Source organism: Eleutherodactylus coqui, chromosome 5, assembly GCF_035609145.1.
Source record: "Eleutherodactylus coqui strain aEleCoq1 chromosome 5, aEleCoq1.hap1, whole genome shotgun sequence".
NCBI classification, from domain to species: Eukaryota; Metazoa; Chordata; class Amphibia; order Anura; family Eleutherodactylidae; genus Eleutherodactylus; species Eleutherodactylus coqui.
The window spans coordinates 34,741,834-34,754,236 of NC_089841.1; the positions used below are offsets into that span (position 1 = coordinate 34,741,834).

The 12,403-nt window shown below is 44.4% G+C and overlaps 1 protein-coding gene across 1 annotated transcript in view; it reads left to right on the top strand.

Moving 5' to 3' along the window:
* LOC136627177 (zinc finger protein 850-like) overlaps nucleotides 1–12,403 on the top strand; it is a 77,610-nt gene that overhangs the window by 35,312 nt on the left and 29,895 nt on the right. Inside the window, exons 10-17 of the mRNA XM_066602112.1 lie at nucleotides 2,114–2,258; nucleotides 2,585–2,767; nucleotides 2,850–2,973; nucleotides 3,055–3,119; nucleotides 3,621–3,723; nucleotides 7,147–8,401; nucleotides 9,125–9,300; nucleotides 11,909–12,072. Coding sequence (XP_066458209.1) covers nucleotides 2,114–2,258; nucleotides 2,585–2,767; nucleotides 2,850–2,973; nucleotides 3,055–3,119; nucleotides 3,621–3,723; nucleotides 7,147–8,401; nucleotides 9,125–9,300; nucleotides 11,909–12,072 — 2,215 coding nt within the window. The remainder of the gene's footprint in view (nucleotides 1–2,113; nucleotides 2,259–2,584; nucleotides 2,768–2,849; nucleotides 2,974–3,054; nucleotides 3,120–3,620; nucleotides 3,724–7,146; nucleotides 8,402–9,124; nucleotides 9,301–11,908; nucleotides 12,073–12,403) is intronic.

Sequence of the window (12,403 nt, forward strand, 5' to 3'; positions counted from 1 at the left end):
GAGATGACGGGATGACGTGGGGATATATGGCTGTGAGGTGACAGGATGACTTGGGGATATATGGCTGTGAGGTGACGGGATGACTTGGGGATATATGGCTGTGAGGTGACAGGATGACTTGGGGATATATGGCTGTGAGGTGACGGGATGACTTGGGGATATATGGCTGTGAGGTGACGGGATGACTTGGGGATATATGGCTGTGAGGTGACGGGATGACTTGGGGATATACGGCTGTGGGGTGACAGCCTTGATCAAGAAGAGGTTTTCTGCAGTAGTACTGACTGTTGCGATGGCTTCTACAGTAACACGGATGGAAGTCGGGCAACTGCACTTCCTTTCTCACAGCTGCTCACCCGCTCCATGATCTCTCTGCAAACTGCACCTCGCACTATTTCCACCCATTGTCTTCTCCTCCTCGCTGTTCTCACCAACTCCCATCATGTGCGTCCGCTCCGCGTCCTCTAACTTAAGCTCCATTTACACAGGACGAATGTCGGGCAAACTATGCCAGACACTCGTCACTGTTATTCCACGGTCACAGAGCGGCCAGCATGGGGGCCGGTCAGTGCAGGAGATTTCTCTCCTATCGCTCCCCCGCCCCTCTCCATTCCCTTAATACAGCAGCTGTTCAGTACTGAACAGCCGCTGTATTAAGAGAATGGAGAGGGTCGGGGGAGCGAGAGGAGAGAAATCTCTTGCAGTGCCCGCCCCCCAGCTGGCCGCTCCGTGAGCGAGCCAGCTATACTAGAACCCGTGTGACAGCATGGGAGCGCGGGCATGCGGGGACGAGTGTCGGACATCTTTTGCCTAACATTCGTCCCGTGTAATTGGACCTTAACTGCGCACTTCCTGCCTTCCTGTGCGGACTTGCCCTTTTTTTTCACTCTTTCTTCTGTCTTTCTGTCTCTTTATTATCTGCACTCTTCTCTCTTTCTCTCCTACCTTCTTTCTGCTCTCCATCCCTGAGTCCTTCTCATCAGGCATACTGGCCAATGAGAGTAAGAACTACCAGCAGCCAATGGAAAAGAGGCTGGTTGCTGGGCAGATTATTCCTAACCCCATTACTCGGCAGATTAACCTTTAGTTAACCGTTTCAATCCCCAAGTTAATACTTAAACTACCTTAATATAGCGATATTGCTGTGTAGGATCCCTCTGGGTCACTATATATATATATATATATATATATATATATATACACCCCTAAATAGTACTAATAATAACAACAGCTAATCAGTCAAAAAACAAGCCTTCACAGAGCTCCGCCCATGGAAAAAAAAAAAAAATCATGGAACTTCGAATTAAAAAAAAAAAAAAGGTGCAAAAGTGGAAAAATCTAAAAAAAAATATTTATTGTCATAATTGTACCAACCCACGGAAAAAATCTATCATGTCATTTATGGAAGTCTGTGGCAGTGGTAAAAATACACAATGAAGAATATTCACAACATATTTACGCAGAAGGAAAGGAGAAATCTCCTGCACCTTGTAGCAAACGGGCTGCCCTCGCCTCGGGATCGCTGGCCTCTCGTACCAGAAATGGCGCACCACACATGTAAACACAGCTCAGGAGTTGCGTATATCTTTGTCTGGCTCCTGCCAGCCTTTATTTCACAGCACGTCACAGCACAGCAAATCACACAATGTCAATATATGTATGTCTTTGAAATAAGCACCCCAACTTGGGTGGGAGTCCAGGGGCGTCAGCCCTTTCGGACTCTGGCCTTTGCTAGGCCACCAGCCTGCAGCACCTTCCTATGCTGCACTGGTCCTCTCTCTAATGCTTTTGGCAGGAACTGGCTTTTATCTGGTTCCTGCTCCACCCCTTGCTTAACCCTCGCACCAGAAGTCCTGTCTTCAGCCCTCTACAGGCCCTTCTGTGTACTGCACTACTACAACCTTCTGAGGTTTTTTTTTCGCCTACGTAAATACACGGTTATCGCTGCATAGTAACGTTCACAGAAACCCAAAATGCACACGGAAAATGCACATTTCGGTTGGCAAAAAAACCCGCTACGCTCGTGTGAGCAACCGCTTATTCTCTCCAGTAAATGTATTAATTATTTTGGATTTCTATGGTTTTCATAACGATTCATCTTCTTTCCCATCAGGTCCTACAATACAGGATCCTCTGTTGTTATCTTCTATAGAACAATTTCCCTGATTGACCCGTCAAGGATGAAGAGCGACAGAAACAAGAAGGCGGAGAGTTTATTAAATCTCACCCTAGAGATAATCTTCCAGCTTACTGGAGAGGTGAGAGAGTCTGATATCACATTACATCATACTTATCTATGGTACTACCAGATGATGTCACTGGAAAGGTGAGAGATTCTGATGATGTCACATTACATCATTCTTTATGGTAATTAACAGATGATTTCATCAGCGACAGGAGAGATTCTGATGATGTCATACTACATCATTCTTATCTATTGTAGCAACAGATGATGTCACTAGAGAGGGGAGAGATTCTGATATTACTATAGATAAGAATTATTTAATGTGATAACAGATGATATGACTGGAGAGGGATTCTGGAAATGTCTATAGTGATAATTATAATGTCTTCCCATATGCAGGATTACACTGCATTAGTGAAGAAGACCTCTAGTGATGGCAGTCGGACCCCTGTGTGTGATGGATGGGGAAGACCCCTGAGCCCAATCACTGGGCCCCCACCTCACCCCCTGATACATGAGGACATCAGTGTACAGAAGATTCTAGAACTCACCAATGAGATGATTGAGCTGCTGACTGGAGAGGTGACGCTGCAGGGAATGCTGGGACATTATACTGTAACAGCACTGGAGGCTTCTGGGTAATGACTGTATATTGTGTTGTCAGGTTCCTATAAGGTGTCAGGATGTTGCTGTCTATTTCTCCATGGAGGAGTGGGAGTATTTAGAAGGACACGAGGATCTGTACAAGGAGGCCATGATGGAGACCCACCAGCCGCTCCCATCACCAGGTAATAGACAGGACTAAATACACGGGGACTTTATTATCTGTATGTAGAGAATGACTTCAGTGTCTTCTGTGTTTCCTCCAGTTCCATCCAGTAAGAGAAGCCCACCAGAGAGATGTCCCCGTCCTCTTCTTCCACAGGACCATCAGGTAGATGGAGATGTCCCTCTAAACTGTAGAAGGCTGTGAAGCTCTTGTCTTCAGTCTTATTAGATGTCTTCTACTTATGTGCTGAGGCCGGTGGAGATGGCAGGATTACCGCTGACCAGAGACATTACATGTTGTCGGGATCTTCTCCCCGTTTTCTGGTGGTGGAGACTGCTGGTGGGAATAAGGAGCCAACAGGTTGGATTTATATCTATCTGCTCCTTTATGTCCCCTGAGACAAACAGCGGATGTGTCTGGTAGACGCTGATCTCCTCCACTGAGACAATGTGCAGCGTGTCTAGCCATGCCAGATATACATGTGTATGAGGTTCCTGGGGGGGTCATTGACCCGTCATCTAATATCTATGTCCGGCTTCTAGACCTGCAGCTATGTGGCTCAGATAACTACTCCGGTCAGGTCATTTGGGGTTTTCATGATGATTAATGATAATTTCACACGACTTCTCCAACCCTCTGCTGACTTTTACAATATTTGCCTCACAGCTTTTGTATCAGGATGAAGATCTGACCGATATTAATACTACAGAGACAATTGTGATGGTCAAAGAGGAGTTTGAAGAGGAGATTCCTACAGGTACCCGCCCAGGTGAGTAGTAACCACTAAATACAGCAGAGAAGAGTCACAGATTCTCCTCGGTCAGCGGCTGCAGATAGTTATGTAGATTTATAAGCTCTAGGATCTGTCAGTTTCCGCTGGATGTTCCCCCATTCATCCAAAGTACAAACTAAATGTGGGTGACATGTGATACCATTAGAGGTGATAACACACGATGGGCATCTATAATATGGATATAATTATGGGCACCACATCATAATAATGATGCGATTATCTTATGTATTGTATCCATTATTAAGAAGGATAAAAGTTTTGAAATAGAAAATATGAATGAAGGAAGAAACCTGAATCCTGTGTGACATCCAAAAAGAAGCTAGTTTTAAGAAGGTGAAGATCAAGTACAGATCTGATCCAATGGGCTAGGCTGTGCCTGTAAGTTGTAAGCTGGAAACCCTCCTTAACACCTTCCTGCTCAAGGACGTACATTTACGTTATGGATCGTTGGGGTATGTATGAAGAGAGATCGCGGGGAAACCTTTCTTCATACAGCACGGGCATCAGCTGTTTATTACAGCTGACACCCACGGGCAATAGCTGCAGTCAGCCGCACTGCCGATCGCAGCTATTAACCCTTTAAATGCCGCTGTCAATCAGCGATCAGATCGCAGGGAGACGTGCAGGTGTCATGGCTGCCGGGGGCCTTTTGAAAGGCCCAAGGGCTGCCTTAGCAGACTGCCTATAAAGCTAGCGCCGTGGGGAGGCTTTATAGACTGCCTGTCAGATTACAGTATGATGTAATGCTATGGTATTACATCATACTGGAGGAGCAATCAAAGCATCTCTAGTTGTGGTCCCTAAGGGGGCTAAAAACAAAAGTAAAAATCATAACAATAAAGTTTTACTAATTGTAAAAAAAAAAAGTAATAAAAGTTTAAATCAGCCCCCTTTTGCTATACCTATAATAAAAAAATCTAAATCATAAAACAAATATACATATTTGGTATCGCCACGTTCGTAAAGTCTGATCTATCAAAGTAGCGCATTATTTATCCGTACAGTGAATGTCGTCCGAAAAAAAATTTAAGCCAGAAATGCACTTTTTCAGTCACCCTGTCTCCCAGAAAAAAATGCAATAAAAAGCGATCAAAAAGTCATATGTTTTGCAAAATAGTACAACTACGTCGGCAGAAAAATTAAAAAGTTATTGGGCGCAGAAGATGGAAGAAAATAATTTAAAAAAATTATAGGTCTTTAAAAAAAATAAAAGTAGAACAGCAAAAAAAAAAAATATATACAAGTTTAGTATCGTAGTAATCATACTGACCCATAGAATATAAAGTTACCGTGTCATTTTCGTTGCAGTTTGTTCGCCGTAGGAACAAGACGCACCGAAAGATGGCGGAATGTCATTGTTTGTTTTGTGTTTGTTTTTTTTTCCATTTTACTCCACTTAGAATTTTTTTAAGGCCTTTCAGTACATTATATTGTGCATTAAATAGTACCATTGAAAAATACAACTCGTCCCGCAAAAAACAAGCCTTCATACAGCTACGACGATGGATAAATAAAGGAGTTACGATTTTTTAAATGCGGGGAGGAGAAAACGAAAATGGGGGGGTGAGGGTCCTGCTCCAACCAGCTACAAATAGGGGGGGGAGGTAAAAGGCCTGGAGATGTGTACAGTATGGCGAGGTGGAGAATAAGGGATGCTATACACACAGACAATGATCAGGCCGTATAGTGGCGGAATTGGGAGGACTGCAGGTGCCGGTTGATTACAGCTAGCAGGGATTGCAGTCTGTGGGACTGGGAGCATATTATCAGGTGGAGTACAGGGGGGTTTGGTTTAGGGGATGTGGTATGCCAACCTGAAGAGGTGTGTTTTTAGAGCACGTCTGAAGTTTAGTGTGTCAGTGATTGCTCGGATATTTTTTGGTAGCGCGTTCCAGAGGACAAGTGCTCCTCTTGAGAAGTCTTGGAGGCGGGAATGAGAGGTTCGAATTAAAGAGGCACTCAGCCTGATTTCATTAGCAGAGCAGAGGGCACGGGTCGGGTGGTTAATTGAAATGCGGGAAGCAATGTAGGGCGGGGCGGTGCTGTGGAGCGCTTTGTGGATGAGGTAGTGAGTTGTATTCTGTATTTGACGGGCAGCCAGTGCAGTGACTGGCACAGGGCAGAGGCGTCCGAGTAGCGGCTGGACAGAAAGATGAGCCTGGCTGCCGCATTCAGGATGGATTGGAGGGGGTAGAGTCTGGTGCAGGAGAGGCCAATTAGCAGCGAATTGCAATAGTCGAGCCGAGAGTGGATCAGGGCCACAGTGAGTGTTTTTAGCTTGTCCATTAAGGGGTTAAAGAAGAGCTAAGCAGTGATGATGCTACAACATTGCCCCAAAGAAGTTATTGAGCAATGCTGTTTCTCTGACTGGTGAAGCGGGTTTCTGGTCCGACCCACTTTGTTGACATGGGTCGTGATGTGATTCCTTATCTGCCCATAGGATGCTGCTGTTGCACGACCGCTAGAGATGAATGGTAGGACAGCACTGGTCCCTCTTGTGATTGCAAGCAGTGATGCAGCTAGATTACCCGATTTGTATTTAGAGTAGGTGGGACCATAAGCTGGAATCTGGTGTATGGTATGTGGTGTACACTGGGGGTGAGTGCAATTTCGGTCATGCTGTAGTGGCTGCTGAACGAAGGGAGAGGCCCTAAATAGGCATGAAAAGCAAGGTTATGGTGACTGCAGTTATCCAGAGAACAACCCAAGGTATGGGCAAGATGAGTTTCCTTCCCAATTTACCAAAGCTTTTGCATGAGAGCAGATGGAATGGCTGCAGCTGACGTCAACCAGGCCAAACAGAAACTTGCTTCAGCGCTCATACACATTTGAGATCTGAATAAAACTGCACAGCTGTAGTTTATACTACCCCCATGAAAATGTTAGGTTCTTAGCTCTTAAGTTGATCAAAACATGGGGGCCTATCTGCTATATTCATGTGAACATAATTGAATAGATTCCTAATTTTTAAAGACATCACTCTTTAGACAAAAAAAAGCCTCCAAAGGAATCTTCAATATGACCATATACTCAGCTATCCTGGTTTCCTCCCCTCAACCTTGGTTTGTGATAAAGTGCATGTAGCTCTCAGGAACTATGTGAGACAGACACCACCTAATAGCATTGCCTCACAGGAAGCTTTATAGTTCTCCACTGAGCATTTACTAGAAGAGTGGTGAAAGGTACACTGATATATGTACCTATTAAGATGGAAGCTTCACCACAGAAGTGGAAAACTGCAAAATAACAGCCTGGTGGCAGAACATCACTGGTCCTCGCTCTGAAGTCTACTGTAAGATTGTGATCTGATTGCTTAATACTCTCTAATTACATTTTGCTATGTCAATTTAGATTTTTACTTGTGTTCAAAAATAGTAAAATCAGCTTTATTTCTTGCAGATGACAATACCAGGAGCTCAGAGGGGCATCTGATATATGCAGATTTTGAAGCAGATGATAAGGGTAGACAAGATACATATGTAGAACCTGCCATTATCAAAGTTATCTCCTCAGCACTTCATAGCAAAGATCTATCATCCGATCATCTTCTACAGGTCCCATCTACTGATCCATCACAGGCTGATAAGCAGAAGGAAAGTCACAGAAGACAAGAACATCAAAGAGCTCACAGAGGAAAGAAGCCATATTCATGTTCAGAATGTTGGAAATCTTTTGCTAGGAAAGCCAATCTTGTTGAACATCAGAGAACTCACACAGGGGAGAAGCCATTTTCATGTTCAGAATGTGGGAAATGTTTTACTGTCAAAGCAAATCTTGTTACACATCAGAGACGTCACACAGGGCAGAAGCCCTTTTCATGTAGAGAATGTGGGAAATGTTTTACTAGCAAAGCAAATCTTCCTGCACATCAGAGAAGTCACACAGGGCTAAAGCCATTTTCATGTTCAGAATGTGGAAAGTGTTTTTCTAACAAAACAAATCTAGTTAGACATCAGAGAAGTCACACAGGGGAGAAGCCATTTTCTTGTTCAGAATGTGGGAAGTGTTTTTCAAATAAATCAGATCTTGTTATTCATCAGAGAATTCACACAGGCGAGAAGCCAGTTTCATGTTCAGATTGTGGCAAATCTTTTACTAGGAAAGCAAATCTTGTTGCACATCAGAGAAGTCACACAGGGGAGAAGCCAGTTTCATGTTCAGATTGTGGCAAATGTTTTACTAGGAGAGCAAATCTTGTGGAACATCAGAGAACTCACACAGGGGAGAAGCCAGTTTCATGTTCAGATTGCGGCAAATGTTTTACCAGGAAAGCAAATCTTATTGCACATCAGAGAAGTCACACAGGGGAGAAGCCAGTTTCATGTTCAGATTGTGGAAAATGTTTTGCTAGGAAAGCAAATCTTGTTGAACATCAGAGAATTCACACAGGGGAGAAACCATTTTCATGTCCAGAATGTGGGAAATGTTTTACTATCAAAGCAAATCTTGTTGCACATCAGAAAATTCACACTGGAGAGAAGCCATATTCATGTTCAGAATGTGGGAAATGTTTTTCTAAGAACGCATATCTTGTAAAACATCAGAGAACTCATACAGGTGTGAAGCCATTTTCATGTTCAGAATGTGGGAAATGCTTTACTTGGAAATCACAAGTTCTTAAACATCTAAGAATTCACACTGTAGACTTGCAGTAGTGAGAGTTGCCTTCAGAGGGCCTAGAGAGGCATTCTGAGTCTGGATAGGAGAGTGTTAACACCTATGGGTGTGGCAGGAAGCCATATAAAAATATTGGTCCCTGTCACACTCAGGGGAAGTGTTAGCTCAGTGGAGCTGAAAGGCCGCTAGCCTGAGGTTCTGTGGGGGCCTGTTTGGGGAACCGTCACACCAGTCTGACGGAGGACGCCCTCCAGATGCCACAGATGGGGATCCTGTGGTTGTGAACTCCAAATTATGGACATTTGTCTGCTGTACACAATTGCTGTGTAATGTTCAATAAATACTGGCAGGTGCCAGATTTAAAAAAGAATCCACGTCTCCTGAGTGTTTTCTGCACATGTGGTGCCCATTTCCTAACATTGAGGTCAGCAATCTGCAGGCAAGTGAACCCCCTTGCCACATATAGTAGAGTTTGCGCTGGCACAAAGCTGAGTGGTGCAGAAAGTGATGGGTGTAAAGTGGATATCTGCTTGGAGCAGTGCTACTGGAGGTAGAATTCAGAGCCGGGAGGCTGAAGTTGCCATTAAGCGACAAAAGCTACTAGCAGTGGTTTAAAGAGCCAGGAGGCCGAAGTTTGCGGTTGTCAGGGGCAACAGACGTCGACAGTGAGACACATGGACTTTTGTGCATTGGAAAGTCCAGTGTCCCAGCAGGACACATCAACCGTTATGTCAGACATATTGCCATTTCTTTGGTGTAGTCCTGAGACTGATACAACGGTGAGTGTAATCTTTAAGACGCCATATTATACGATAACGTGTGTCCTGACGAAATGTGAAAGACTGCCGTTAGAGTTTGTGTTGGCCATGGACTTTCCTTATTTTTTCCAACTGTGGGAGGGAAAGAAGTCGGCGCAGTCTTATACGAAAACTGCAGGTATGAACTGTGTTCAAGGACTGTCATCTGTGGGTTCTGAAAAGTGGCTACAATGCCACACATCAAGTCGGGGGAGTGGGGAGACCACTCCGAGGACTGAGGAAATGATGCAACATGGACTGGAACATTCTGATAATGTGTTTTCCTTGCAGAAAGGTGCAAAACTTGATGATGTACTAATGTATAGTAAAACTGCTTATGATGATGAGGGGAAATCTGCAGCATGTGAATTGAGGTCTAAAAATGTGTGTAGCGAATTGCTCAAATGTAGTTAGACTACCTAAAAACCATGAAAAGATGGTATTTAGCACAGAGAGTTAATGAGATTAGCCCCTTAGGTTTTGAAACCTTTAGTTCAGCTGCAGGAAAACGGAAAGGTACATTCTGCTGCCAGAATTGTTCCCCAAATAAAGATAGAGTATAAACAAGTTCCCGCAGAGAGTTCAGCCAACGCCAGGCGAGAGTTAGCACACATATGCCTCCAGAGGGAGAGAAAGAATTTTGTAGCTGTAGTTTCCAAGGTAATTGAAATAGTTGCTAGCAGCAACCAGAAGTCTGTTGGGCTACAAACATTAAAAGTGCAAAGAAGAGGAAAAAGGGAAAGAAGACTGCTTCTTGCAAAGTAGAAGAAGGTGTAGTTAGTGTAGACCCTGAGGTTCAAAGTAAGACAGACTGTGAACGCTTGCTCAAAGTCCAGGCAGAACTTGTACAGATGCGGGCTGTGCAGAACACTATGGTGAAGCAAGGGTTACTAATAGAGGAGCAGACAGAGACTCCAGAGAGAAAGAGATGATGCTCTCAAAGAAGCAGCTCAGGTGAAAGCAGAAAGTGCAGTGGTCTTAAAGAAAAATGAACACCTTAAAAGGGTAGCTAAAACTGAGGCTGAATGCAGGTTGCTGCAGAACAGAAAACCGTTCAGTATGAAGAAGGCTTGATAGAATTAAGCGGTGAGAAAAATAAATATGAGGAATTTCTTTCAAAAGCCCATCAAGAGATACAAAACCTCAGAAATGTAGTCAGAGATGAAGCTGATTGCAGAGTATGTCTGGAGGCGCAATCTGTGCAGTAATAATATATAATAATAATAATAATCTTTATTTGTATAGCGCCAACTTATTCCGCAGCGCTTTCAGGCATGGATAAATGCAAAACAATACAACAATTACAATATAAGGTACATTGGGTTAGACACAAATGGGTTGAGGGTGGTACAGGAGGTGCAGGGGGTGGGGAACACAGGCAATAGGAAATATTATGTACAGATCATTTATCAGAAGGCAACCAGGGTGGAGCACCATAGGGAGGGGCGAGGGACTAGGTCAGGAGATTTGGTATGCTTCCCTGAAGAGGTGCGTTTTTAAGGCACGTCTGAAATTTCGTGCATCGGGAATTGTCCGGATGCCTTGGGGTAGAGCATTCCAGAGGATGGGTGCTGCTCTAGTGAAGTCCTGTAGGCGAGCATGAGAGGTTCGTATTACAGGGGTGTTTAGTCTGAGTGTGTTTGCCGATCGGAGTGAGCGGGCTGGGTGGTATACTGACAGGAGGGAGGTGATGTATGGTGGCGCAGCGCCATGCAGAGCTTTGTGAGTGAGGTAGAGGAGTTTAAATTTAGTTCTGCAGTGGATGGGCAGCCAATGCAGCGACTGGCATAATGCAGAGGCGTCTGAATAACGACTGGATAGAAAAATGAGTCTAGCTGCTGCATTTAGTATGGATTGGAGCGGAGCGAGTCTAGTGCGGGGGAGGCCGATGAGTAGCGAGTTGCAGTAGTCAAGCCGGGAGTGGATGAGCGCAACCACGAGCGTCTTTAGCGTGTCCGTGGTTAGGAACGGACGTATTTTAGCAATATTTTTGAGGTGCATGTGGCATGTTTGGGCCAGAGATTGGATATGGGGGGCAAAGGAGAGGTCAGAGTCCAGTGTGACCCCAAGGCATCGGGCATGCCGTCGGGGGGTTATGATGGTGCCAGACACTGGAATGGAGATGTTGAGGGGAGGTCGGTTAGAAGGTGGAAAGACAAGGAGGTCAGTTTTAGAGAGGTTTAGTTTGAGAAAAAGGGAGGACATAGTGTTAGAGACAGCGGACAGACAGTCGGTGATATTTTGGAGGAATGGTCCAGAGATCTCACGGGAGGAGGTGTATAGTATGAACAGGACTGTAAGAAACTGCAAATCAAAGCCCAGGAGTTAGAGATGAGCTGTTGCAAGTTAGACATAGCTTCTACAGATCCTCGTAATCAAACTACAAGTTTGCATAATCAAGTTGCAAAGTTGGAGATGGTAACCTAGTATATTAGGCTGAAGGAAGACAATGTCCATCTAGTTCAGCCTGTTTCCACCCCCCTTGTTGATCCAGAGGAAGGAAAATAAAAACAAGAGGCAGAAGCCAATTAGCACCCCTGGGGGAAAAAATTCCTTCCCGACTTTATAATGGCAGTCAGAATAATCTCTGGATCAACGTTTGATAGTTCCTACCTGACTCCAAGTCCCGGATCAACAACCCCGCTGGTTATTTAATGTCTATATCCTGTAATATCATAGCGCTCTAGAAACATATCTAGCCCCCTCTTAAACTCCTTTATCGATTTTTGCCATCACCATGTCCTCAGGCACAGAGTTCCACTGTCCCACTGCTCTTACAGTAAAGAACAGTAAAGATGATTGCAGAGTATTTCTGGAGGCGCAATCTGTGCAGTATGAACAGGACTGTAAGAAACTGCAAATGAAAACCCAAGAGATGAGCTGTTGCAAGTTAGACATAGCTTCTACAGATGTACGTAATCAAACTACAGGTTTACATAAACAAGTTGCAGAATTGGATATAGTAACATAGTATGTTAGGCTGAAGGGAGACAATGTCCATCTAGTTCAGCTTGTCCCCCTCCCCCCTGTTGATCCAGAGAAAGGCAACAAAACCTAATGAGACTAGGCCAATTAGCACCCTTGGGGGGGAAAAAATCCTTCCCAACCCCATAATGGCAGTTAGAACAATCCCTGGATCAGTGTTTGATAGTTCCTACCTGACTTAAAAACTCGAATCAACAACTCCGCTGGCTATTTAATGTCTATATCCTGTAACATCATAGGACTCTAGAAACGCATCT